The sequence below is a fragment of the Xiphophorus couchianus genome, chromosome 13 (assembly GCF_001444195.1).
Source record: "Xiphophorus couchianus chromosome 13, X_couchianus-1.0, whole genome shotgun sequence".
NCBI lineage: Eukaryota > Metazoa > Chordata > Actinopteri > Cyprinodontiformes > Poeciliidae > Xiphophorus > Xiphophorus couchianus.
This window is the reverse complement of record NC_040240.1, coordinates 13,644,804-13,672,782: the sequence shown is the minus strand read 5'-3', so window position 1 is coordinate 13,672,782 and position 27,979 is coordinate 13,644,804. Positions and strand designations below refer to the sequence as shown.

The window sequence follows — 27,979 nt, the reverse complement described above, 5'->3', positions numbered from 1 at the left end:
TTATTTTTTTATTATTTTTATTTTCATTATAATTTTTCTCGTAGAACTGGATAACTGGCACAAATGTGCAAAACCCAGCATAATGAACAAATCTCACAGAAAATACATACAGCACCTTTTCAGCATCACCAAAATAATCTCAATATCCATGATAATAAATACTATATTTACCAAGATTTTCAGTCTTCATTTACAAAACACAGACAACACATAATAGATTTTTTTTTCATATTTAACTTTTTAGAATTGTTTCCTTGATCTTTTTTTTTCCACAAAGTCCATACTTTTACATAGAAACATTTACAGTTTCCACACACGATACACTGAATTTTGAAGTGAACTTACATTTAGAGAAGACCCTTTATTAGTTAATAAACAGATCAGAGTCAAACTGAATAAAACACAAATGTATACTCCTTTTATCCCACATAAAATGAAGGATTCTCACTGTTCTCTGCAAATGAGTGTTATGGGTAGATCCTTTTTTTTTGTAAACAAGTCATTCTGAACCCATTTGAATGTTCATAAGAGTTGATCAGACAAATATCATGCCATGAAAACACCTTTAACAGACCACCATAATCAAGGGAAGTAATTCTGGTGTCTTTATGCTGCCATAAAACTCAAACCAGAAATAGGTTCTTCATTTGTACATGTATAGATTTTACAGATAGCAACAGTTGGTTACATTTTGGACAGGAGCTTAAACTTTAACAGGAAACGTTTTAATAAGTCATGGCCCTTCTTATTGCTTACCTGTCCTCTTTCATAAACTCAAACAAGTAGGTTTTGGCTCCCATTACGATTGCCTCTTCCCGGCCTTCCCTTTCTTGTATCTCTGACAAGATTGATGTTTCAAGCAGCATCATCCTCAGATATTTATTGATAAACTATATGAGTGTATTAAGGTAACTTGGGTCCAAGCTGTACAAGGAGCACAGTTACCATCGACTAACTGTCATGTCACATAATCAAGTTCGACCAACGTTGACCCCACTTTGATAAAGAACAATCATTGCAAGCAACAGATCTATGTCATCATACAACAAAAACACTGCTTCTCTTGCTTTGGACAAAAACAGCTGGCATACAGGACATCCAAGAGATTAGACAATACGATACAAACATGCGTCAAGATCGGCTGGATACAGAAATCTGACGGGTAAAAAAGTTATTTTTGTGGATTTTAGTCACGCTTTTGCCTTGTGTTTAATCAGTCAGGTCATGTCTCTGAGTTTGGCTTCATTTAAGGCCTTTTCGAAGACATTCAAATCTATCCTGATGAAAAAATCTAATTAACTAACCGTGTGAACCATCATGTTTAGTGATTTTGTTTTTCATTCAGGTGGTATCTATTGAAATAAGCTCCAATATTTGATTCAATAAACAGCTAGTTTCATTTAGCATTGTAGTTGCAGCAAAAATATTTTAACAGGTATGTAGAAAAAGCAGTTTTTATGGGAGGTATAAAAGATCAATAGAAATCAATAAATGGATCATGAACAAACTCGATGACTTTTGAAGAAATAACTCATGTCATTTTTATCTGCTGCTTTCACAACTTGCTGTATTAGCTAGCTATGCTACACGGCTAACGCTAGTTGCACATGAACTACATGAAGCAACAGTTTTTGTTCATATGTGAAAGAATAAATGTAGTTGTATAAAGTTACTGAACATCTGGCAGCCTTGCACTTCCAGTGCTAATACGTTTGCACCACATTTACTATGCTAAACTATGCTAACAGAAGTCAATAGCGGTCTGACTTTGGAATGACATAAAAATAAGTCTGTAGTGTTTCTAAGTTTATATTGTGCAATTATTTCCTTTACTTTAAGCCCTAATCTTTTAAAACGTATTCTTATGTTGTGTTTCAAAGATTATTTTGGTTTTGGGCAAGTCCACTTCGCTAATGGAAAAAAAATGTTAAGTACTTTTATATCAATAATATATTAATACAACTATAAATAGAAAAAATAGAGGAATTTAAAAACAAATTTATGAATTATATTTTTTTCTTACTTCAAAAAATATGTGTAGTAGTAAACAATTATGTGAAAGTAATTATCTTTATTCGTAATAAGAACCATCTCAACAACATATTCTTTTAGAAATTCCTCTCCTCGTCCTTTTGCAGATTTAATTTTGTGCCGCCCACAACTATAAAATAACAGTACGCTACTAGTAAACACATGTACACAATTTAGAGGATGTGTTAAGGTCAGAATCTCACACTCACTGATTGTCAGCACACACGATGATGTAAAACTTCAGACAAATGACACCAAGAATCAGTAATAAGTACAATCCACTTTGTATTCAGAATGTTTTAGTATGAAGTTGGAGAGCGGTGCAGCGAGCAAAAATTTTTCAGTAAAAAATTTATACGGTGAGGAATGACTGAACAGGAGCCCTTAAAATTAACTCACACCTTCCCTATATGCTCTGCTGCCTGTTTTTTGAGTTTTGGTCCCATTTGTTTAATGAAGTTAAAACGTGATAAGGAAGGACTTGATCTGTTCCCAAGCAGAAACTGCTGCAGTTTTCTGTCTGTGCCATTGTGGCATGCTCTGCACTATGTTCTCAAACATTACTAAACAGTTTTTCATGCCAAAGAAAGAGCTGTGCATGAAGCAGCAGCAATACTAGTTGTTAAATTGTATGACGTTTGAAGCAGCACATCCTGGACTGGTGTGCTCGTAAGTGTAATCCTGAATAAATTTTGGGTTCTGTTTTACTGGAATTTAAAGCTGCAGAGTTTTATTTACAGAGTTTTAGGACTAATTTTAATATAATATCACAGTGAGTCTTGGTATCTGCAAATCACTCACTGACCTCAAGGACAAAAAAAGTAAATCAGATTGGGGAATTATGAACTCAATAAGAAACAAATCAACTTTAGAGTAAAACTATGTAATAGATTTCCTCCTGAGTCTGAGGACATAAGATGACAGACAGTTATGTTGAATCTTTATGGACTACAATAAATCAAAATATGAAAACATTCTGCTGACATAAAAACAAGCAGTCAATTAGATCGATGTACATTAAGCTAACTCCAAAACCTGATTTTCACCTAAAACAAACATTTCAGCTTCACAGTTTTCCCATCCACAAAAGCTCAAACACAACTGGCTCCCTTAAAACACACAACTAATGCAGACAAAAAGCACACTATGTTCTCCTCTCACACATAAACATTTGACTAAAATCCATCCCTCTCACCCATGAGCATCCACAAACTGTCACACAAGAGGGAGGGTAAACATGGGCTTGACACTGAGGAACTAGATCTAACTAAGAATCCTGTGAAATGCATCTCCTTCTGTCTGAGGAAGTCAGCTTTACTGAAATGTGTTAGTGGGTTTTGGTAGGTAATACTAGCTCCCAGTGGGTCTGGCAGTGATGAACTGAACTACTTAGAAAACAGTAAAATAAGTAACAGCTCTGTAAACCAGTCATGGAGATTAAGACACACGAGTAAAGAAGAACGCTGCGATTTCATCTTGCATGAGCTAAATCTTTCCCCCAACAAATGCTTCTTCTTTTCAGTATTTTCTGCCATTCCACTGTGACTGTGTCTTTGTACAAATACATAATTAACCACCTTTGTAGGATTAGACTTTTGTAATACCTGCCAGAGCAGCTGAACATAAGCCACAGGTATTGAGATTTTGTGCGGGTTTTCTAAAAAAAAAAAAAAGTTTGCTCTTCTTTAATTCCTGACATTGAACGATACAATCCACATTTCAAAGGATTCTGGGCTTACAATAGGGGGACAGGCAGTCTCTACTGTTGCTGTGAAACGAACGGGCAGCGCTGAAGCTCTCTGGGATGTTCAGGCCTATCACTCTCCCTCTGGCTGAACTCTGCTGGTCGTCTGCCTTACTGCAACACCTGGCCTCTCGTCTCAGGCAGCTTTGTCGCGAGGAAACTGCCGGCGGCGAGTGCACCGCCGGCGAATAAGATGGGTACGGCCTTAGTGATGCCCACAAACGACTGGAAGATGCTGATGCCCAGAACAGCTGCCAGTTTGCAGAGGGCGTTCAGGAAACCGAACGCTGTGGTCCTGAAGACAAGAACAGAGAGCAGCTATCAGTTCCAAAATGTAGAATACTTTAACATAAAGTTTTGTGCAAAAGTCCTAAATCCTTCCTCTTTTTGTGTCTGAGTAGGAATGCTTTCTTGTCATCTCCTCAAAAAGCTTTCCTTAGGCTTTCTGAAGGTCGTTTGACGATTTCTTCTTGTTTGTTTGTTTTGCAGGTGACTTAATGCTTTCCCCCCTCATTTTCAATCCAGTACCTGCCAATTTTCAGAATCTTTTTTCCTTTTATACATCCACTTACTTCTGACCTATGACTCATTCAGGCATAAAAAGGCTCTCCTTAACCAGTGACGTTTGTACACATGGCAGAAAATGCTCCGATTTTTTCATGCAACCACAAACTTTGATGTATTTTACTGAAACTTTGTGTACAGAGCAACACAAAGTATTGCATAATTATAAATTGATCAATTATTTGGATTTTTTTTTTATAAGTAAAAATCTAAAAAGTGTGGCATACATTTAGATTCAGCCCTATTTACTAAGGTGACTTTTAAATTTTAGATAACATTTGTAATTTTTAAATATTTGATGTAAATAGTCTAGATTATTTTATCTCTTTAATTCTCTGCTATTTTTTATTTAATCCATTACTCTTATTTTTTCTGTCCTCACTAATTGTTTTGTAACCATTATGTCCCTTGTTTTATGTTTCATTGGGTTTTATATTTATTGACGATCGCAGTGGAAACGATCTTTTGTGTTTTGCATCTTTTCAATATTACTGTCACAAAGATGCAATTTGGTTCCATTTTGTCTAGCTGAATCAATTTAAAAAACACCAAAGACAACAAAAACAACGATAAAAACAGAAAGACATTTGGTTCTCAAAAAACCAGGGTAACTATTAATGAAGACCACTTCGAGCAATTAAAACACCAATAGAAAGGAGTTTGGTGTCATAAAGATGTAGCATAAAATCTGTCAAAACTTTTTGGATGTAAAAACATTTACCAAACACCGTTTTAGAATCATAAACTACTCATTTTAAAATCTAAAAAAAAAGCTGCAGGATTTATTCCAACAAAAAAAGATTTAAAGGTGATCATTTAAAACAAATAAATAGTTTTCACTTCTGGCACCTCAGTCAGAGGGGTCTCCATAGTTACCAATCCAGAAATGATTAACTATGAAGCTATTCTGTGCTGCTGCTGTGCTACCTTTTATCTGACGGGTACAGCTCCACCGTTATCACATCCAGGGCGTTCCACGAGGCGATGCTGATGCCACCAAACAGACATAAGAGGGCGATCATCCCCGACTCGCTGTTGCCGAACATCAAGAAGAAGCAGCTGACACAGGAGATGATGCTAGATCCCGCTGGGGAAGAAGAAAAGAACATAACTTTTAAATCAATTTTGCAGCCATGCCAAATGTCAATATTCAAACTTGATTGCGTTTTCCTACCCAGCATCCTCAAGCGGCCGATTTTGTCCATCAAAAGTGCAGACACAATGTTCCCGGGGAGCACAGCTAGTGTGCCAAGGAAGTTGACAAAGTATATCATGTAGGCGTTGTTGAAGTCATCGCTGAAGTCCAGCATGCAGCCCTCTTTGTTGTGGAGGAACGTGCTGTTGATCAGCTTGCTGTTGATAAGCCTGTACTTGAACAAATCTGAGGAGAGAAAGAAGTTGCGTAATTTTTCCCACAGAGGACTTGCAACTTCAGAGACTCGGATCAAAGGTGAAAAAGAACGGCTCTTAAAACATTACAAAAATACAGTGTGGTGAACTCCCTGTCGCATTTGTTTAGTACGGCAAGCAGTAATTTGCATTCCATTTTAAAAAATGGGAATGACAGATTTGTTTTTTTGACCTTAGATGAGACACTAAACTGCCTGTCATTGCTTAGACAGAAGTTGTTTTAAGGTTTAGAGTTCAGATGTGGGGTTTTCAGGTGTTTTTATGTGAAGTCAGTATCTAACCTGAAGCAGACATCTCTCTCAACTGATTGGATGAAAATCAGAAATCACCCTCCATTTTCAAGTCTTGCCACACATTCCCAATTGGGTTTATGCCTGGACTTTAACTAGGCCATTCTAAAGCAGAAAATGCTTTGATCTAAAACCATTCTATTGTCTGTGTATGTTTATGGTGGCCGTCCCACTGGAAAGGGAACCAGTCTCAAGTCTTTGGCATCCCTCCAGAACCATCCCGCTCACTTCTGATTCATTCTTTACGTTCATAATTTTTGGGGTGGAAGCATTGTTTTTATTTATTTAATTTTAGATGTTGTTGTTGAAAGGATGTTTGCTCTTACTTTTTAACTTTGTGAAAGTTTTTTTTTCATGAATAACCATAGCAACAAAAAGTTGCCATGGTTATGCAACAGCCAACAAAAATCCAGAGTAACAAAAATAATAAAAAAAACAATAGCACTGTCTTCTGATTCTCCCGGACCTGCTCCAATGACTTGAAGAAAATATGACACAATGGCTTACCATATTTCCACTGCTTAAACTTAAACTTGTGCACACTGAATTGTCTTTTCAGAATGACCTATTCCAGCTCCAGTTTGTCTATATTTCTGTCTGAGCTGCTTATGATTAGCAGCTCAGACAGCTAATCATAAGCTGTCTGAACAATGTTACATTCCCCAGCATTGTCTTGGGGAACATAGATTTCCCCAAGGCAATGTTAAAACTACAGTCATCCAATGCTTTAAAAAAAAAAAATGTTTTATGGATGAGTGACGGAAATAAAAGAATATGTCGTCGGCTTCAAGCGTGAGAGGAAAGAGGTTGCTGCTTTCCCTGAGAAAAATAGGCGAGAATAAATCTGTCACAGCTAAGAATGAAGGGCTACAAAATGTCAGCAAAAGAAGCGTTAGAGTCTCTCAGATGTGATTCCCAGCTTCAACTCTGACATGTTGATTTAGACCTTCGGCAGGAATCAAAACCACAAGCAGAGGACGGTCACAAGAGCCTTTAAGTGAGTCTGTCTCCACCCACACGGATAAGTTTGTCTCATGTTCCCTGTTCGATTTATGCTCTCTAAATCTCAAAGAGCTGCGTCTCATCCAATCCCGTCAGTCTGTTTCTGTGCTGGATTTGTTTGTGTTGTTGTGGTTACGATTGGTGCAGCTAAAGAGCAACCCAGGGTAACAAGCATCACAGGGTTTCTGTTGTTTCTCACTGCTCTTCTTTTTCTGGGTATTTCACTGTAAAATCGAATGATTAATTTATGTGTATTAATTTTAAGCTAACTAATTTCCATGGATAAATGTAAACTGTAAGTGTAAGTATTTGTTCCCTTTGTGTTTATTTCAAAGAATTCAGAAAACCATTTACTGACTTGAGTAGAATTAGTCTTCCTCATTACTTACTGCAATCCTTCTTGTTTGTCCATTATTACATTATTATTATCAGTAATAGTAACATTCCCAAATAAAGATTTTCTCAGATTTTCTTTTCTATTCTAATTTCCATCTCGATGAATTATAGAAATATAAAAACGACACATACAGTCTTGTAAAATAGGACATGTTGTTTCTGCTTTCGCTTGTCTTGTCAAACCATTGTTTTGTTTTGCTTTGTTTTTTTGCAGGGGAGATTCAAGGAATAAAGACAAAATATCACATTGTCATTATAACTACCTGTCCTGAAGTATGACCGGACAACAGTTTTAAAATTAAAACCATACTCCCCACCAAATCACATTTAACTGTAATATTTGCTGTAATAGTATTTACCTGTGTTGTAAAACAAGCTGGCGATGAAGGTGCAGTTCCTGAAGAATGTGTGTGTGGAGGTGACGTCCTCAAAGTAGCACTCTTCAAACACTGAGTCTTCAAACACCATGGACTTCATCTTCAGGCTGAGGAACCTGCACACACAAACTTTAGATAACTCAGTTGCACTACAGACTTTTGAATAACTAATTTATATTGCGGGCGCCACCTTTAAGAATCGGACTTTTCACACAAATGTGTACATTACATTAATCTGACTAAATGTAATGTAGTCAGATTACATTTTGGGCTTTTGGAAAAAGCATTCACTGTGACAGCGCGTCAGTGTTCCTGTCCCTGTTTTATTATGTTAAATTGTGTATTTTAATGATGATTTTCGCAAAGTTTAAAAGCTTTTGAAATGATTCATAATTGATTCATTTCAATTATGACACAATGATCCAGTAGCTTTAAATTCTCACTTGTCTTTTTCTTCCTCAGTTTCTGGCAGAAGCATAATGATTTTTGGCCAAGTATTCTCTCTGATTTTAGATGATTTGCAGCTGGAAGTATTTTTCTTGATACATTTTTACTTATGGACATTTGCTATGATGCATAATCAAAGAAACAAGGCGGTTTACAACTGGGAGAAGCTGATTAACATCCTAAAAGCAGAAATAATGCTTCAACTGCACCCACAAATCCTTAGATTCGCGGTACAACAGAGTGCTACATGAGATCATCCTTGCCCAGTCAGTATCTACAACAACCTTTTGAAGAAACTCGGATAATATAAGTTATAACAGCATTTAATTTCCCTCTGGGATTAATGAAGTATTTTTGAATTTGAATTCATCAGAGGGGGGAGTCACCAAACACCTGATGTATGTGTCAGATGAAAATTGCCAGACCCCAGTTTCACAGGTAACAACTCAAAATTACCTGTGAAACTTTTGTTTGAATTTCAGAGAACAGCAGACCATCATAGACTTTTGATTTTAGTCCATTTAATTGGTATTTTGAAGATTTAGATCCAAATAGACTTTCGTTTTTTATGTTCTGAAAATGAAACACCTTTGCATGGTAAATAATTGGCTGATTTTTGATTTTGTTATAGTCTAGTTCCAATATGATCTTTGAGTTTCAATTGAACTATCAATATTGTGATTTTTAAAAGAACCATTTCAATCATATGCCAATGTAACTCATTTTATCTAACAGAGGTCATCATGTTCCATATTTGCTACACATCAGTATACGAAGAAAGCCCTACTTGTCATTAAAATAGTATCCATCGAGATGGACTTGGTTTTCTAGGGTGAAGTTAAAAGTGACGTGCTCCACTCGCTCCTTGGTGAAGGTCTTTGTCCGTGATTCATATTCCTGCTTCTGGATGTACTTGATCATGTCAGGGAACCACACCGTCAGCCCATAGTAGCTGCAAGGTTTTTTGAAGAAAAGACAGACGAAAAAAGAAGCACGAAAAATGAGCATGATATACATGAGATACTACAGGAACAGTGACGGGGCTCTTCTGTTTACCTGAAGGACATGCTGAACCAAACAGCCATGAGCATAAAGGTGGTCCTTTTGTATTCAGGGCTAAAGCAGGCAAGAATGTTGTTCCGTATCTGCAGCATGTGACGAGAGAAAAAAAACGAGATTCATTTAAAAGAAATAAATCCGTATCTGGCTTTGATCTAATTAGTCTTTGAAGCTACTTTCTAAGCTTTGCGTGCTTCTAAGAGAGTGAGAACGAAATTTGAGAATCAAAACCCAGTCCCAACCCTCGTTAAGTGTTATTTATTCAGGACGGAGGGTGTAGGCGTTGCATTTAGCAGAAAGTAGGCTGAATGCATCATAATCTAATAGAACTGTGTCGCAGTACTGTGGCTGTGCTGCAGAGTGTGACATGAAAAAAAAACAATCTGGGTTTTAAAAAAGCACATTTGTAACTCTGACAGTTTTACTGACCTGTTGGGAGAGACTCATAATCTTCAGTCTGTAGCGCTGCCAGACGGGGGTGTCGGTTCCAATGTCCACCAACTCATCAACCTGCTTCACAGTCTTTATTGTGGTGACCTTGGAATAATCAGACACAAGACAGTCAGGCTTTCATAGTAGCCAATTCAGGAAATATGTTTGAAAACCTTGTTGGCTTAAGCTTATCTCATAAAAACAATGTAGAGAGAAAATATTTGCCCCATTACAATTCTCTGTGGTTTTTTGTTCTTGTCATAGTTACGTACTTCAGGTCTTCATTGACAAAGATAACCAGAGTATATGCAAAAAGCAGTTTTCCAATGATGGTTTATAATTTATTAAATGTTAACCATCTTTTTATGTTGATATAATTTGGTACTACACAAATAAAAACCGATTTGATTTGACCGATAAAATAAGATTTAAGCTCACAACTGTTATCTTAAAGTTCAGTTTCTGAGCCTTTAGAGTCTAGAATTTGATCAAACGGTATACAGTATATGCAATATATAAATTATATAACAATACATTCTGAATGTTGCACAGTAATGAAAGCAGGTAACTGCAAGATTGCAAGATGTTTTTCCCAGCTAGCATTTATGAAGTGATGTTTATTGTCTGTCACATTTGCATCTTTTTCAACTTTTGGTTTCAATGATTGCAACAAATATTTCTCAAGGATACTCACAGTGAACACCCTCTCTGGGTGTCCTTTAGCTCTCATGTTTGTGTCATGAACTTGCTTCAGAATCATCCAGCCTTCATCATGCTTCCCATTCTGTTTTGAAAAAGAAGATAAAGACGTGTCACTTCTGACTAAAAAAATTTAAATATGTATATATATATTTATTCCACCAAGCTTTTAGCGGTAAAACCTCAAAGAATGTGTAAAGCTTTAAAAAGACTGACTGTCAACTGTTATGCACACCTCTAAGTAGAAGCGTGGGCTCTCAGGCATGGCGTTGAGTGCAGCGATGGCTGCAACAGAAGGAAACGCACAGACCAACACAAACACTCGCCAGCTGTGGAACTGATACGCTGAGCCCATCTGGAAACTCCACCCTTGGAAGTAAAGACAAATGACAACAAAAGATATTTAACCAAACGGAAACAGAAAAATTAGTTACAACCATAAGTCAATATAAAGTCAAAAACTTATATTGGTGAGTTAACTTGCTGAAACCCAACATAAATACAAAATATCTCGTCATTATTTGCTCAGAGGCGTGAGTTTGAGCTCACAAACTGTGCTTTTTTTCAGTCACTGTGTGTAACATGCGATAATTAACCAGATGGTGTTTGGCCGAAAATGGATCTCTGCAAAATACCGCCTACATGTTTTGGATCATTTGATGAAAGTAAACCAGATATAGGAGCTCCACATATTTGACATATGTTCACATTACTGAGTCACTTGGTTAGTGGGTGTTATAAGTACCTCCACTGTTTGCAATAAATGTTGCACTTGCTGAAAACCCCCCAGCAATGAACCAAATATGGGGGGTTGTTGTTTTTTTTTTGTTGTTGATGTTTGTTTTTGTTTTTGAGTGAAAATGAGTGGTCATATAGTAGGCTAATTAAATTTGTCTTACAATCACAAAGGGCTACAAAGAGTTGAAAAGAAGGCAAGCAGATTATTTGAATCTGAATTGACAGGATCTTTGCAAGATTACATAAAAATTATACTAATTTGCAGGCCTTAATCTTCCTTAAGGACTTTGGGTGAGAAGAATTCTTGCATGCAAATCCAAAACAATTTTTTAAAATGACAAGTAACAAAGGTTGGCAGAGTAGGACAGCAGAATAGAGGCAAACTTTATATACAGTATATGTATGTTTACACAGATTAGACAGTAAAAGACTGAGACCAAGTGGCTGAAAAGGAAGACTATGGAACTGAATCAAAGCAACAAGCAGCACACAATGAATGTGGAAGGAAATATGAAAAGACTGTAGAGCCCAACATGTTGTCCCTAATGTTCCTTAACATTTCTGTGTCTTGATCATTTGCATTTCCATGCTCACCATAGTGTGGGATGATGGCCCAGGCCATGGCGGACGCATAAATTCCTCCAATCATCCAGAACATGCAGAGCCAGCTGAGGTGCTCGCCGCGCTTCTCTTGGGACAGAAATTCAGAGTAGTAGGAGAACACGATGGGAATTGAGCCACCAATTCTGTAAAGGTTAGAGTCCAAAGGTCAGCATTGGGGAGAGGGGTTTTATCCCATTGTAAAGGAAAGTATAACTATTTTTAATTTGTTCACTTTATAGCCCAAAATGCCAGAATGCATTTGGGTAGTGGTCCTTAACCCTGCCACTGCCCTGCGTGTTTTCAGAAATTTCCCTTCTTCATCATTTTTGCTTGTGATGAATGGATCAATAATCTATTTCTGTATAGCTTGCTGACAGATTGAGGAGATAATTCAGCCATTTTAATCAAAAATGTTGCAGCAGGGAGTTATTTAAAACCACTGCTATTATCTGGACCAGTGACACAAGACAACAGTGACTGTTGGGCAGAGAGAATTTGACTCTTGTTGTGTTTGTTTTGCTGTCTCGTTTGGTACCAAAAAGCTTTGCTATTGTTGCTTTAAATCATCCACAGTTGCTATTTATTCCGCTGCCAAGGACACAGACGTTTCTGATTTTGTTTAAAGAGTAAAGGATACCATGACTTTCTGGGTGTCTTTAAAAGGTTCAATGTATTTTCAATTAACTTACCCTGAGCTGTACATCATCCAATGTTTAATTGTAGTCTGCTCGTAATAAACAACTTCATATACAGCTTATTTTGTCATTGATCTTTAGGAACTTTGTTACTAGAGGCTTGTTGTACAGATACATTATTCCCAGTGAGAGTTTTTTTTTGGTTCTTTGCGCTAATAAATAAAAAGAGACAAGCAAACACCTGAAGCCAAGGAACAGCTTGACCTTTAGATGATTGGTCTGCCTTGAGGAATGGATACAAAAATACAGTTCTTACTTAGTACATACCAGAATGTGTCATTGTTGGCATTTTTCTCACTCAAAACTCAAAGAACTAGGAATAAATTGTATATTTGTGACTGGCTGTCAGGAATAAAGTGCCTAGAGATTTAAAATCAATTCTTCTCTCTGTTGCCTGTCATGTGTAGACACAATAGTGGTGCTCTGAGTTTAAGACCATAGTTATGTTTGATATATGGAAGAAAAACATTCTTCTAAGCAGCCTCAGAAATGAATGAAGATGACCTTAAAGGATTACAAAGTCTGGCTGCTTGAAGCAAAATATAAAGACATAAGGGATGACTCAAGCTTCTTCTTCTGCCCTGTGTGATCACTGAGTAGGTTATTGGTTGTAACTCACTGGGAATGATGTTGACCTTTCGATTCACCAGTTCAATGAAGTGGAAAATACTGGAATGACAATAAAACTCTACATGACGATAATTGTTCTCTTAGGGAATATTGTAAAAGGGTTTTACATTGATTTTCTGTTATAAACTGGTCACCCAAACATCAAAAATACTATCAAGTGGGGGGAGGGGAGGCATTACTAATCCCAATTACAGTGAACTGTTCAGATAGTACATTAATGTGTTGGATAGAGGAATTCACAAAAAGAGTTAAAGGTGCAATTACCCAACACCTGAGAGGAGGCGGCAAAACAGAAAAGTGCTGTAACCCTGAACGAAGGACGAGAAGAAGGAGAAGATACTGTTGATGGACAGAGAGATGATGAGGGACTGCCGACGGCCTATCCGGTCTGCCATAGCCCCCCAGAGGAAAGCCCCCACCATCATCCCAAAGTATACGATGAGGCCTGTCAGGAGAGCAAACAAAATGTGTTAGCTTTCAACATTTGATGTTTACATAATTTTTTTTCTATCAGCCAATTCTGAGCAAAAATACTAATTCACTGTCTTATTAATCTTTGATATTATGTCCTTTACTTGTGTAGTGTTTGATTGCTACCAAGTGTGCTTGGAGCATATTTCTAAGCTGAATTCTTACACTGGGGTTGATTAAATAATTAAAGTTGGAAAGTGTGTATAAGGACAAAACTCATTTGAGAGTAAGATCTATACATTGAGTAATGCTAGTATGGTTCTGTATATGCACTGTAAAAAAAAGCTGTGTTTAAAGATCAACAGGGATTTCAACAAATGGGCCAAGATTTCCTCTTGATTCGGATTTTCTGCATGCAGTTTCAAATAATATCCTTTGCTGTGAAGTTGTTTGAACCTCTTTCCTGAAGCATCTTGTGCCAGCAGTTTGCAGGAATACACCACATTTGAATTTAACAATTGAAATATTTGCGCTTACCAGGTTGTTGTTCTGTATCAATTAAATTGCCGTAGCTGGCTTGATAGGAAAACAATTAGTAACATCTGGGAGAGTTGTCAAAAAATATCCTTTAAGTTCCACATAGAAGGTCTTTAACTTCACTAAAGTAAGTCCCAAGAAAGTTGTAGAAAGTACTCATTTAGTTTCTAGAATTTACAAGGTATAAATTCCTGTCAAATGTCCTGTAAGTTCAGAAAGTAGCCAGTAAAATCCTAGAAGTTTCTACTAAGATTTTGTATTTTATGTAAACTGAATTATGAAGCAGTAAGTTCCACAAAATAACCTCCAGATTTTTGGAAACTATATTGTGCATTCAGGATTATAACTTGTAAATCACGTCAGCGTTAGATGTCCATCATCCCTCTTTCAGATCAGTAGGTTAAAGGTTTTTAGAAAGTCCTTTAAATTCAGAGAAATACACAAAAGTTTTAGACAATTTCTGGGAACCTGTAAGTTCCAGGAAAATATCTTCTGACTTCCTGAAAATAACCAGTAAGGTAAATGGCTGGTGAGTTCACTGAACATTTTGGAAACCAAAACTTACAGGTTTCAGAACCTGTAAGTTCTGAAAAACTGCAGACTTTATTTTGTTAAGTTACTAAGTCGTACTGTATAACCTTTTCCCTAACAGTCATTGGAAAATTAAACAGAAGAGCTCTGTTGTTGTCAGAATTCAAAGCAGGCATCCTACCAATGAGCTCAAGAGGTTTAAGCAATTGTGCTTATGACAATTTATCAAAAAAGTGAACACCCAATATTAACAAAATGAATAACTGCAGGCACAAAAGATCTCTTCTTAGATATAATGTTTTTCTCTATCATACCTGGTCCCAAATGGCATCGAAAGAAAGTGTAGTTTTTGAAAGAATTATTCATTTTCAATTTCTCAGTCCTAAATGTTACACCTTAGCTTGAGGACACACATGCTTTAAGAAACAGTTCTTAACCCATTAAAAATAAACGGTTCAGACTAATCTTTCACATCTACAATTTCTTTTTTATCTTGCTCTTGTTTCTGCTCTAGATTATCTCCCAAAATTTTCACAGAGCATAAACAGAGATGGATCTCTGGGAATCTATTAGCAGGAAAGAGTGTGACATCTTCAAACCATTAATTATAAAGAAAACTAAGACCAGTGGCTGCAGCTAGAGTTGAAAATTCCCCAGAGACTCTTCTGGCTTATGTGGAACTGACTCAGAATAATCAGTACACGTGTAAACAGTGTGATGAAGGGACATGTCGCCAAGAGCAACAGTGAGTCATTGAAATGTTTTAAATAGGACTTGAACAAGTACCTTAATCTGTGACACACAGGAGTATGAGTCTTACCAAGCATGCTTTTGCTGGGTTCAGACAGACACATATCCTTCTCTGCACTGGGGAGGACAAACCCCACCACGAAGATTTCCACGCCATCGGCCATCAGTGCCAGCCCCAGCACGAAGTACAGGGACCACTGGAACTTCCCGTGGCCACATTCCTGTAAAATGGTCTCGTACTGCTGAGCCAGCTCCTCCTGGTCCTTCCGCCTTGCCGCCTCGGACGCCCCAACATCTTTGAACTGCTGAGCCCCGGCTGTTATTGATCCAGGACCTCCGGCCAGGTCGCCTTTCCCAGAATCAGCCCTGGGGATTCCTTGGTACTCCCCCTCGTAGATCTCGTCGTCCTCGTCGTGGCCCTCGGTGGAGTCACTGTGCCCACCCTCGTCGTCGTTGGCGGCCTGGCTGTCGCTGCGGTAGTAGCCCCCATCTTGGCTCCCCTGCATAGGGTAGTCATCATCATCGTCCTCTTCAAAGCGGCTGTAGGACCTCTTGCTGTACTCGTCGCTCATCCGATCCACCGAGCGGCCAACTTTCTTTGAGGCTTGCCGCTTGACTTCTTTCGCAATGTCTTTGGCACCTTTTATGAAAGCAGTCCGGTTTTGATAGCCGTCCTCCATTTTAAAGACAATTTAGAAGAAGCAATGGAGGAGAAAGGTCTTGCGACTCCCAGCTCACTTGATATACTCCTGAGGAGACAACAGATATAAAGTGAAAAAAGGTTTTACACCAGTTCTGTCAGGAGGAATGGGCTGAAATGCCAGTAAACTACTGTAAGAAGCTTTTGGAAAAAGTCAACCAGCTTAACGGCAACTCTACCAAATAACTTCTGATTTGAAAACATAATGTGAAATCAATCCTTGCCTCGACGTTACTACAAATTTTCTTATTACAAATCACATAATTACACCGTAGAACAATTGGACCACTGCGTGATTGAGAAGTCCTTCAGATGGCACCAGATTATTAAAACAACATCCCTGGAACTCCTGCAAGTCACAATATCATATCTGGATCAGTCCCAAGTGCCTTTTGTAATAAGGGGGAAACCAGCTGCTGTAATAAGCGTGATTTGTGTGGCTCAGCTCATTTCCAAGGCTACTCAGGTTAGCTGAGATACAGGGGGAAAAGAGGTGGGACATTCAGTATGGCTGTGAGAATCCGGACAAGTTTCCCCAGGACCCAGCTAATTCTGAGATGAGTTATGTCCTGCAGACTTTGGTATCTGAATACCGAAGAGGTAAATAGCTGGTCAGGTGTTAACCTGTGAAAGTAGGAAGTCAGTTGGGGGTGGCTTAACACAAAAGAGGAAAAGTGGTGGCCTCTCAATGAAGGGAGTCAGAGACATCGATAATCTTTTCATACAGTTGCCTATTCTGTCATCATAAAAATCTTTAAATGGTAGGTTGGCTGAAACATTGACAAAAAAAATACAAAAACTTCTTCTTTTCAAAGCTTTATAGAAGATTACTTGCTTTTGCGTGTTTGCTGTAAGCCTAAGACTGTTGGGTTTTGCATGGTGCAGCAGTGTGATGAATGTACCTGTACAGTATGAGCCTGCTGCGCCATGAAAATGAAAAAAAGATTGCGTTGAGTTCTGTAGGTGCATTATTTAGTAGTGTTTGTACATTAGGGTATACAAAATAACATAATCTTGCTTACTGAACACAAATAATTTCTAACATGTTATCTGCACAAAACAAAATGTGCAAAACTTATGCTCTATTGTTACAAATTCAAGTGTAGGTGTAACTTCTACATGCTAAGCCTACCATATAAAGAGATGTTCAAAGATGAGGTGGATGTTTGCATGCTGACATATCTTTGTTCATCCCCAAGCAAAGCTATAAAGTCTGCCCTATATTTTCCATATGGAACCACCTTTAGATCAAACCTGTTGCTTTCTCCCATCGACACAGTGTCTGCCAAGTCACTGAAAGGTCTTAACTGTAATTGCAAGCCAAAGCATCCGGCCTCAAGCAGTACATGGTTTCTGATGGAAATGTTGTGCATTACTCAATTTGAGGTGACAAGCAACGGTGTGGAATTCAAACAAAGCAGACTGTGTTGTGATCCTGACCCATAAAATCTCCAAATCTAGCACTAAAAGACGATTTTCCACACAGCTAAGGAAGGAAACCTTAACAAGTGAGTCAGAATGAGCCAGTAGCTTGGCTCTGTTTCGTCAGTTAAATGTCATGTTTGACAATATTTAATTAGCAGCACAAATGCAAAGTAATAAATTTGCCAAAGCCACGTGCAACAGCAAATGAGCCATGAAATTAAGAAGAAGCTGGCAATCAGACTCCTGATTCCCCCATCTGCTGTGGGATCACATCTCCAATAAATTTTGCAGTGTAAAGACCGTTTTTCAGGGCAAGAAACTTGTCCTCGCATTTGCTAGATGAGCCTCACATCAATATGTTTATGTACTAGCACACTAAGCCTCGGGTGACTGTGCAATGAGGCGCGATGTCACTTTGAATTTGTGCTGCAGTGAAGAAGCAGACAGACAATGATGAGATGTCGCTGCGCTTTCACCGGTGCTTCAGAAACAACCTCTGACAGGTAATAACAGTCCTAACAGTGCTTCTCAATAGTAAGCAGGTATACAGTACACAACGAACCAGAGCACGCTTTAAAATACTGACGGTGTGGGATGGCTCCACTGACTTGCCATAAAAACACCTGCTGGCCTCCTCTAATCTGTATAATTTCTTCAGTTTATTTAAGTTGCTGATCTCAAATTTGTCTAATATTTTTACAGTTTCCAGTTGATTCTAATTGGTCGGCTTCTTGGCTCAGATCCGACGTTAGAGCAAAATCCATAAATGAGCAAGAGCATCAAAATCAGGTCAAGTCATACACCTGTTGGAAAATGTCAAAGTTTCTATGAGGTGATATGAGGTTAAGTTAAGAAATCTAAATGTAGGCCTCCTTCTTCATTATTCAACCAATCAGCATAACGCTGCCACCACCATGCTTTTTAAGTTGCAACACTGATCTTATGTTTGAAAGCCTCATCTTGGGATCTTCAAGCCTGGTTGTTGTTACTGAAAATATGTATTTATAAAAGACCTAAATGTGAATTAGCGTAGTACTACTGCTGACTGATGTTAAAAACTTCCAGTTACATCTTATTCAACATTTACTAAAAGAAAAAAGTGTCAAATGTTAGAATAAATCTTCCTTAAGGCTTTGGGTGAGAAGGATTCTTGCATGTCAATCCAAAATGCCTCACGCTTCTAAAGTAACGTTTCAATGTCAGTCTGTAAAAAATGTTCCACAAAATCACGATCAATTTCCTTTCATCTTAGACTGATCGTTTGTGTTGGAAAGTTAGACTCTTCAAAAGCTAAGAATGTTGAAACATGGCGGTGGAAGCATCATGCTTCAGTAATGGAAACTGGAAAATGTCTCGAACTTCTTGTTTTTTTAAATTAACAACTTGGCTGTTGAAAATGTAAAAAATAAATGAAATAGACACAACTGAGTGCTGCAGGAGGAATAGCAAACTAGTTTTGAAAAGGATGGACTAAACTTTTAGAAAGGGGCTAATAAAGCCCTGATTTAATTTCCATTAAAGATTTGTGACCTGTGGTTAAAAGCCATATCTAAGCTTTTGCCATTTCCTTTTACCCTTAATTAAGTCAGAAGCTTTTAAATTGCTAAAAAAAGAAAGAAAAAGTATGTGATTTAGGTGAAACCTGCAGTACTAATTTCAACCAGACATCAGTGTATACTGATCTTCTATGTTTTAAACCCCCACGCATTAAAAAAAAATCTGTCATCAATTGAAATGTGTGAACCAAATTCTCAACTTTAATATTTTGAACATGCTCATTCCATCCTGGGAAAAAAAAACAACATAAAATGAATCCTTAAAACTAAAACTAATAATAATAATTCGACATTCATATCAATGTTGAGTGCTTCATTACTTATTTTTTTCTCATGTTTTACACAAGTCATACCAACCAGGATGTATCAAGAACTAATTTTACTGCCTTTATGAGAGCTTCTGCATGTGTGTTGATTTAATTATATTTTATGTTTCATCCTGGGCAGCATTTCCAGCCATGAGGCAGCAGATTTCCCTGTCAGCATGAAGAGAACAGATCAAAGGAACCCAACCGGGCCTGGTCAGCCAGGCTAAACTGTAGGACTCAAACCTAATAATATCCCCAGATGGACGTAATAATCGTTAACCAGTTCCCTCACCCAAAAGGTGTCTTACTTGAACAATATTGGTAGTGCTTTCCTTTAAGCAGACAGATGATTTTATGTGGTTACAGTGTTTCATTTTAGTTCATTTTAGTTTAAGAGAGAGAGTGCTTAAAGCAGAAATTCAAGTTTTTGGTACAAGAATTTGGATATTTTGATCAATTTTAACTTCTTCTGCATAATTTGTGTACAGATGCCACTTAACATCTCACTTTAAGTGGCTTCAAATGGGTCAAACAATAATCCTCTTTTATTTATTTGCATTGTAGCTAATACTAAAGCCTGTATATAAACAAGAACAGCAAGTAGAGATTTGGTTTCGGTGATATTTTTTTATTTCTGTACTACTTAATACGGCTCAAAAGGAATACATTGTCTTCAGTTTGTATCCCCATTTTGTTCTCAAATGTTGTTTCTTCCCATTTGCAGTTCATACCCTCAACCATCCATTTCTTCATTATGTACCTATTGACAAACACTTTATTTCTCTTGATGGTAAACTATTATAGAGATAAATAACTCTGAAAATTCTCAATTTTAAAGTATGAATAGTTTTTCTAGAGTCTGTTTTTTTTTAGAGTCAATTCCATCCAACTTCTAGTTGACTTCATGCATCATAACCCATCATCGAATCAAAAATACATCTGGTAAATCCTAGCTGTTGGAGTTAATTTAGCTACATTTTCTCCCAGTACACTCTGAGTAGAGCATAGAAAATTACCTTAAGATACCGGTGGACAAAATGGGTACAAAATGTCCCCAAAACATCTGATTGCAGGTGTGGCGGAAATGTTGTATGTTTCAGTATTGCTGATCTTTCAAATAACTTGTGATTTCATCAAGGGGATAATGTATGCTGAGAGCAGGCAGAAAGGAAGTTGCTAAAGGAATAGTTTAGTTGAGTTGTCGGACGGAACAGAATTGATTTTAAATCACAGCGTGTTTGCAGAGTGTCTTACTTTGACGTGTTTTGGGGAATTGTGTTATTTGTGGGTGCATTTAGAAAAGTGCTATATAAAACAGTGTGAAACTTGGAATAGTTCAATAATAAAGCTGAGGACTAAGAAGAACTGTCTCAACCATCTTGTGCTTTTCCACGAGAAGAAAGAAATTTAGTAAAAGAAAAGACAGAAAAAGTACTGTTTGCAGTTTAGCCACAAGAATACACGTGAAAGAAGGATCTATGATCAGATAGATAGATAGATAGATAGATAGATAGATAGATAGATAGATAGATAGATAGATAGATAGATAGATAGATAGATAGATAGATAGATAGATAGATAGATATGTCTCTGTTGAGCTGAGTCTCTCCTCACAGCCACAAACACTCAGCTGAGAGAAGAGGAGAAGAGGAAGGCCTGATGATGAGGAGGAGTAATGATAGCTATATTTTTTTTCCTTCAGACTGACAAGCCTCCATTAGTTTTCCTCCTCTTGCTTGTCCTCCATTAAAAACAAAACCCAATCAATATCAGCTTTATAGTTCCCCTGCAGAGCCAACCAGAACAACCTGTCTTCACATCACCATCTTATTTATAGTACAGAGATTCCCATCCACTGAGAAGAAATAAATCATCTGGACACCTGATAACATCACAACAGCCAAAGAAAGCGCTAAAACATTCCTGAAAGGCTCCACTATCTGCCCTTATATTTCTGTTGAAAACAGCTTTGATGTGCTTATTTGGCTTTAGGAAGCAACAGGATGAAATAAAGAGCAAATGTGTGCAACAAGATTTTTTTTTTTTTTTTAAAAAAGGCCGCTGTACGTCGCTAACAAGGCCAATTATACACCGCTTGTGCACCAAACGCGGCCAAATATTTCCTGACAGATGCGCTCATTCTTAGAAATCACACGGCCGTGCAGCAGCCCGTCACGACTTGGATCAGATTCTCTCGATTCACAAAATCGATCCTAATTTTAGCGTGAAGCAAACTGCTGGCGAGCACGCCCATCGCGCTTTTCACATGATGTCTTAAATGCGTAGAGAAAGAAAGCACACGCGCAGAGGGGGGAAAATGCCCGTCGCTCCAAGAGGCCACGAGCGACTCAAATGGTTTAATTAGTGATAATTTAATGCTTACCGTAAATCCTGCAAGCGCCCCTCTCTTCAGCCCGGAGATAGTGAGGAAGAGGATGGCGGATGGAGGAGGAGGAGGAGAATGCTGTTGCTGTGAGCCGAGTGATGATGCTCCGTGTGTGCGCTCTGGAGAAGAGAGAAGCCCACGCTGTCCACGCACACTCTCTGAAGCACAGGACTCCCACCTCCACCCCTCCTCCATTAGAAGCCCATCACGAGCGCACTTCATATTTAGTGAAAGGTCTTTCGGCGCAGATATGCGCAGGATTGCACCTTTTTTTTTTTTTTAATAATTCGTCTTGATGCATAAAATGTGTTTATACCCATCTATGTGTGTTCAGCGCATTAACACACATTTTTTTCTTCTTTTTTTTTTTGCCAACACCATTATCTCCAGACATTAGCATCATCATTCTACATGTGTGCGCTCTCGACGCGCACATGCAAGCGCGCCTGACTCCTGTTACCATGCCAACCCCTTCGCTATTCCTCAGTCTGCACGGGGAAGATGCGCCATATGAAAAATGTGAACTCTCCTCTGAGAACAGTCTGCTGCCTCTTCTTCTCCTTCTTCTTCTTCTTCTTCTTCTGGGGACAAAAACATCACATTTCCATTATGTTGATGGGAAACCTTGAGAACATGGTGGAACCTGCGTCTTACCAAGTTTCAGCAGCATAATGGCGGAGTTCAAATGTTTCAGAAGCTTTTGTCTTCAAAACATTTGCTCCAATTTCTTGCAAGAATTATGTTTCTAATTAATTAAGTGATTTCACACAAATCTATTTTACTATTGTGCAACTTATGGACGATGCCATTAATAGATGTATTAATTTACTTGAGAAGCATGAGCTTCTCAAGTTTCACTATTTAATTATTATTTTAATTACCCCTGGGGAAAAAAATGCTAACATTTTAATATTTTAAAATATTTTAAAATATTAAAAATATTTAGAAACATTTATTGAATGTGCCTCCAGGACAAATTACCCACAAGCCCAGATAGTTGGAACATAATTCATGACTTATACAGAATATGGAGATTTACAAAATCTCCATATTTTGTAAATCTATATGGAGAATATCTGAATTTATCAATCCTTCATCTCCTTGAATTAGAGTAGAAACTAGGCATCGTTTAGAATTGTATAATTTTGTTGAAAAAAAAAATGTTTGCATGTGATAATTTCTGAAGAAACTTCTCAATAAATATTTTAATCAGCATAAATGAAAAGTATAGTTTGCAAAGTAACTCTGGACATGTTTACTGTTCAGACTTGTAAATGTAGTTTTAACACATTTATTTACTCCATGTTGAAGAGATCCATCCAAACATTATATTGCCAAGTTATAGCTTGAAAATAGGGACAATCTAGAAAATTGTACCTTTTATTATTATTATTATAGAGCTTCAGTTTCACAATGCTGTAAGAATGACTGTGTGACCTCTGCTGTACAAATAAGCTCTCTATGGCTCTGCTGGCCATTCAGCTCCTTTGAACTCTTTTCATCTTTCTCATAGGTTTTGATGGGATTTAAGACAGAACTCGTGCTGGCATATTTTTAAAATCTATTCATTGATTTTTTCACTGTGTTTCTTGGAGGTGATTCTTTCACAGTACATGGATTCTCAAAGCTTTAACATTACAGTCGATGCAACAAAATGTTCAAATCGTACAGAGAAGGGGACTTTATGAAATACTTTTAAACTTCACAAATTGTTGAAGTCAATGTCTATCTTCCAGATGAAAAACATACCAAGATATTATGTCTTTATTCAGTTCTTTTTATTATTATTATTAAATAGCGTAATAATTTTAAACTTATTTGAACTTTAAAGCACTTTGGTCTTGTGCTGGTTGTTTTAAAGTGTTTTGTAAATGAAGTTAGATTGGATTATTTGATCCTGTGTTGAGTCCAAATTGTGACAGAAAGTCAATTGTATTTTGTTGTTTACAAGGCTCATTTCATTGTCTAATCATACCAATGTTTCTACTAATTTTTTTTGTTTGTTTGTTTCTTTTCTTTGGCCATTGACCAGCTACTTTCCTGAACTGCTTTGAGTTCAGCTGTTGGCCATTTGAGCTGGACAGTGATTCTTAAATCCAATAGGACAAAAGAACATCAAACTGATATTTAATATTCAATTTTTATTTGTGAAGGATTTATATTATTGAGTTTTAGAATACAAAAGAATACAAATAAGCTAAACTCTCAATACTGAATCATTAGAAATAAGCTGACTTCATTTGAAAACATGACGTCTTTAATAGAAGCCTACTCCAGACATTATAAGCCCTACCGCACTGAATTTTAAATCACTTCCACTCTTAAAATCATTTGTTCTTTGCTTCATGTCTGGCCCAATGCCCTGTCTGATATAAAAACATAAATTACTGCTTTTATTGTTAACACCTCTCCTTTCTCTGCATGACCTGGTAAAATGTCACAGCAGGACAAGAGTGAATACAACAAGCTCATTGATTCTGTTCTCAGAACGCCACAATACTGCCAACAGATTTCTGGAACAAAAGAAGGCCAGAGTCTTCAGTTGCTAAACAGATCAAAGATTACCATAATTACACAGTGGGGTGTGCAATTAATTAATTTAAACCCTAAATGACTGCAAAACAATAAAATTGACAAAAAGCATTTGTCCACATTTTATATTTAATAATTTCAAACTTGATGAATCTCCGTGCTGAGTAATCAGTCTTTTAATAAAAGAAAAAATGCAATGATTTTCTTTCTCTGATAGATCAAGAACCATACAAAAACACCCAAAAAAAGAAATTTTAGTAAATATTTATTTGTCAAGTTGCATTCATCTGTACAATGATCAAAAAAATATGAAAAAACAAATAAAGAACACACTAAAGCTACAGGAGCAGCCCTGAACATGTTAAAAAAAATAAAAAATAAAAGCTAAACAGCAGCTGTTTCATGCCGTCTTCCGTGGATCACGGTGTGCTTAAGGCACCCGAGGAGGGGCACCTGGGGGCCTGGGTGGCATCGGAGGAGCTCTCTGAAAACCAAAAGGAGGCGGACGAGGAGGAGCCGCGCCGTAGCCAGGCGGAGGCATGGGAGGAGGAGGCCCTCGCATACCTGGAGGCACAGGAGGAGCTGAGGGAAACAAAAAGAGGGGTCACAATATGCAGCATTAGGAATTACAGCATTTAAACCACGAACAAGCTGTGGTTCTGATCTGAAGCACATTTAGACTTTTAGCATTTTAGTTTTTATGGTCCTCCACTCTGGAACAAACCTGCTGAAAACCTGAGATGTGCAGAAACTATTTGCTCTGTTGAATCAGGACCAAAATCTAATTGTTTACTGACGAATTTGTTTAAAGCGTCTCACTAATTAACTGCTTGCCCGGCGACTAAAGGTGACTGCAGCTTGAGATGGAAGATTAGGTTAACATTTGTTTCTTATTAGACGACGCTTTTTAAAGCTTTAAGATGTTTGTTGTTTTTTCTTTGACTTCCTGTAAAGCAGTTTAGATTGCCTCATGTAAGAAAAAGTAAACTTGGCTTGCCTTGCCATTAGATTAGGTAATTTCTTTATTAAAAATTAAAAAAGATGTTCCAAAACATTCCTGATGTATGCTGTAGGTTAAGATGTAAGAGCAGCTCTCACCCATGGGGTATGGTGCCCGGGGAGGCATGCCCATTGGTGGTGGTGGCATGTTGGGGGGCAGCGGAGCCCTCTGAGCCGATCCTGGAGGAGCAGGAGGTGGAGGCACCATGCCAGGAGGAGCAGGAGGTGGCATGGGCATCTGAGGCATACCTGTGGAACAGAAGGAGAAAATAGTTTTCTTTTGATTTCCCTGACAGGGAATGAGTTTCAGCTGCATTTGAAAGCCCCAAGTTTTACCTGGAGGCATGTTGCCAGGAGGGAACGGTGGTGGTCCAGGTGGATGTCCACCGGCAGACCCTGGCGGAACACCTCCTGCTGTTGGAGGCATGCCCATAGAAGGCGGCATTGCTGGGGGCATCGTTCCAGGAGGGGGAACAGGAGGAAACGCACCAGGAGGCGGGAGACCTGTACCGAAAAACAAAATAAAAGAAGTTAAACTGGATGTTGGACAAAAAAAAGTTCTGCAATACTGAAAAATGCTTTAACTCGACACAAAAGTCGTACCTGGAATGGGAATTCCTGTTCCCATCGCAGTGAGGACTGGTGTTGGTGCAGACGGCGGGGGCGGAGCATCTGCGAACAGCTGGTGCGGCCTGTCGGCCTGGGAGAGCGGGTTCTGTGCAGCCAGCAGTCGCTCTGCGGCCGAACCGTGGCGTTCCCCTTTGGAATCCTTTTTAAATGCGTACGACACCGTAATGGGTCTGTTGCAGAGGTACTGGCCGTTCATGGCCTCAATAGCCGCGTCCGAAGCGTCAAAACTGGCAAAATTGATGAAAGCGTAACCCTTAGAGTTGCCTGTGTCGGGGTCTCGCATGATCTTCGGTGTTTGGAGGATCACACCAAACGCACTGAACGTGTCGTAGAGAAGTTTTTCATCAATCTCCGGGTCCAAATTACCGATGAAGATGTTTGCACCAACGTCCAGGTTTTTGTTGTGTGCTGAGGCCTTATTGACCCTAATTGGTTTGCCATAGAGTTTGATCATATTCATGATTTTTATGGCATAATCAGCATCCTCCTCACTAAGAAACTCCACAAAGCCATAACCTGAGAAAAATAACAAGTTACATTTCTTAGTGACAGTATCACAAAAACACATTGTTCTCATTTCTGACCAATAAAACTAACTCTGCTCCAAGCAATACATGTTCAAGCATCATCGTAGGCAGATTTCAGCTGCGTTCTCAGTTACGCTACATACTTTGTAAAAACGTATTTCTCTACTTCACAGAAAGAAAGGACATAAGCATCCAAATGAGTTAATTGTTCGTATGTTTTACTGTCCACTGAGAAAAACAGCCTGCAAGTTGTCGCTAACCTTGATGTTGACCAGTGACCCGGTCTTTGGGCATGTGTGTGTTGACCACAGGACCGGCCTGCAGGAACAGCTCCCACAGTAACGGCTCCGACACTTTCTCATCCAAGCCTCCAACATACACAGTCGCATCTGAAAATTGACAAGAAAAGAAATGTTGCAATTTAAACTTTTTTACAGAAGAACAATGTTGTATTTAACATCTTAGAAGTGTGTTTATCACGTTGTACATCTTACATTTTTAATAAGACTCATCTTTCATTGACATAAACCTTTCTTGCTAGCTTGGTTTTGATAACAGTTTTAAGCTTTAGAACATGGCCAAACATATATCTCGAGAAACAAATGCCTGGTAGTGCAAATCCAAAGGGATTTGAAAAAAATACTAAATGATTCGTTCTGCAAAAGATCGAAATACCAACAGTCATTAGTTAAAAGAAAGAACTAGTTTTCTTAATCACGAAATTATCTGCTGCTACCGTTTTTACAATAACTTCACAATATGTGCAGTCCGCTTAAAACCAGCTATTTCTGTTAGGATTGGCAGTTTCGAGTCTTTAGCCTGCTATTCAAAATGAAAATTTTGACTTGCAACTTACTGAAAATATTTCTAACATTCCTAATTACATTATATGCAGTATATTTTATCCAGCTGGTAAAATAGTGAACAAAACATCAATACTGTTTATTTACTAAGGCTTATGAGTGGCGCTAAATGCTATGACGTGCTAATTCTCTAAGCTAACTTTGCATGCAAAAAAGCAGCAGTTTCACATCGTCATAACCCGCATTATAACTTACAGTACCATTGTGCTTCTGTTTGATACATGTAAATTACATTTCTTACGTTTTAAAAGAAGCTTATTAGCACAATGCTAAGCTAACAACACTTCATTCACTTCCATGTGTTCAAGCGAATGTTTTCCACTAAGCGATGCTCAAAAACCGCCGAGAAATTATATTACGATTTAGTCATAAGCACATGTCAAAACAAGTGAGAGATATTCACCAAAAACATACTTTAAAGGATGAAATTACCTTGATTTCTTTCCGAAATTGGTCCCGCTGCCATGTTGAATGAACCAACGCCGGGGTAGCGTTGTAGACGGAAGACCCGCCTCTTCCGCTGCTGTGCTTGGAAATTTTCAAAATAAAATATATTAAGATAAAATAAATCAATCTGTATTAACCACATAGCATATTATGACAACCATATCAATATGTAACAATGTATTTCCGGTTTGAGATTGAGACACAAGTTTATTATTTTAAAATACTAATAAAAATACAACAATTATCCCCATTTTACTCTG

At 37.9% G+C, this 27,979-nt stretch overlaps 2 protein-coding genes across 2 annotated transcripts; both read right to left on the bottom strand.

The window, feature by feature from the left end:
- Positions 1-10: 10 nt before the first annotated feature.
- On the bottom strand, positions 11-21,905 carry LOC114156195 (synaptic vesicle glycoprotein 2A-like). The gene is made up of 13 exons (XM_028036478.1): positions 21,719-21,905; positions 15,417-16,095; positions 13,382-13,562; positions 11,784-11,935; positions 10,687-10,820; positions 10,447-10,536; positions 9,750-9,857; positions 9,318-9,406; positions 9,049-9,213; positions 7,797-7,930; positions 5,514-5,720; positions 5,267-5,426; positions 11-4,070 (listed from the first exon to the last, which is right to left on the bottom strand). Exons 2-13 carry the CDS (start codon positions 16,024-16,026, stop codon positions 3,887-3,889), a joined length of 2,214 nt encoding a protein of 737 aa, XP_027892279.1. The 5' UTR covers positions 16,027-16,095; positions 21,719-21,905; the 3' UTR covers positions 11-3,886.
- Positions 21,906-24,501: 2,596 nt separating this feature from the next.
- sf3b4 (splicing factor 3b, subunit 4) lies at positions 24,502-27,792 on the bottom strand. Its single transcript, XM_028036287.1, has 6 exons — positions 27,705-27,792; positions 26,670-26,798; positions 25,856-26,398; positions 25,589-25,756; positions 25,352-25,501; positions 24,502-24,835 (listed from the first exon to the last, which is right to left on the bottom strand). Exons 1-6 carry the CDS (start codon positions 27,736-27,738, stop codon positions 24,684-24,686), a joined length of 1,176 nt encoding a protein of 391 aa, XP_027892088.1. The 5' UTR covers positions 27,739-27,792; the 3' UTR covers positions 24,502-24,683.
- Between the last annotated feature and the right edge of the window lie 187 nt (positions 27,793-27,979).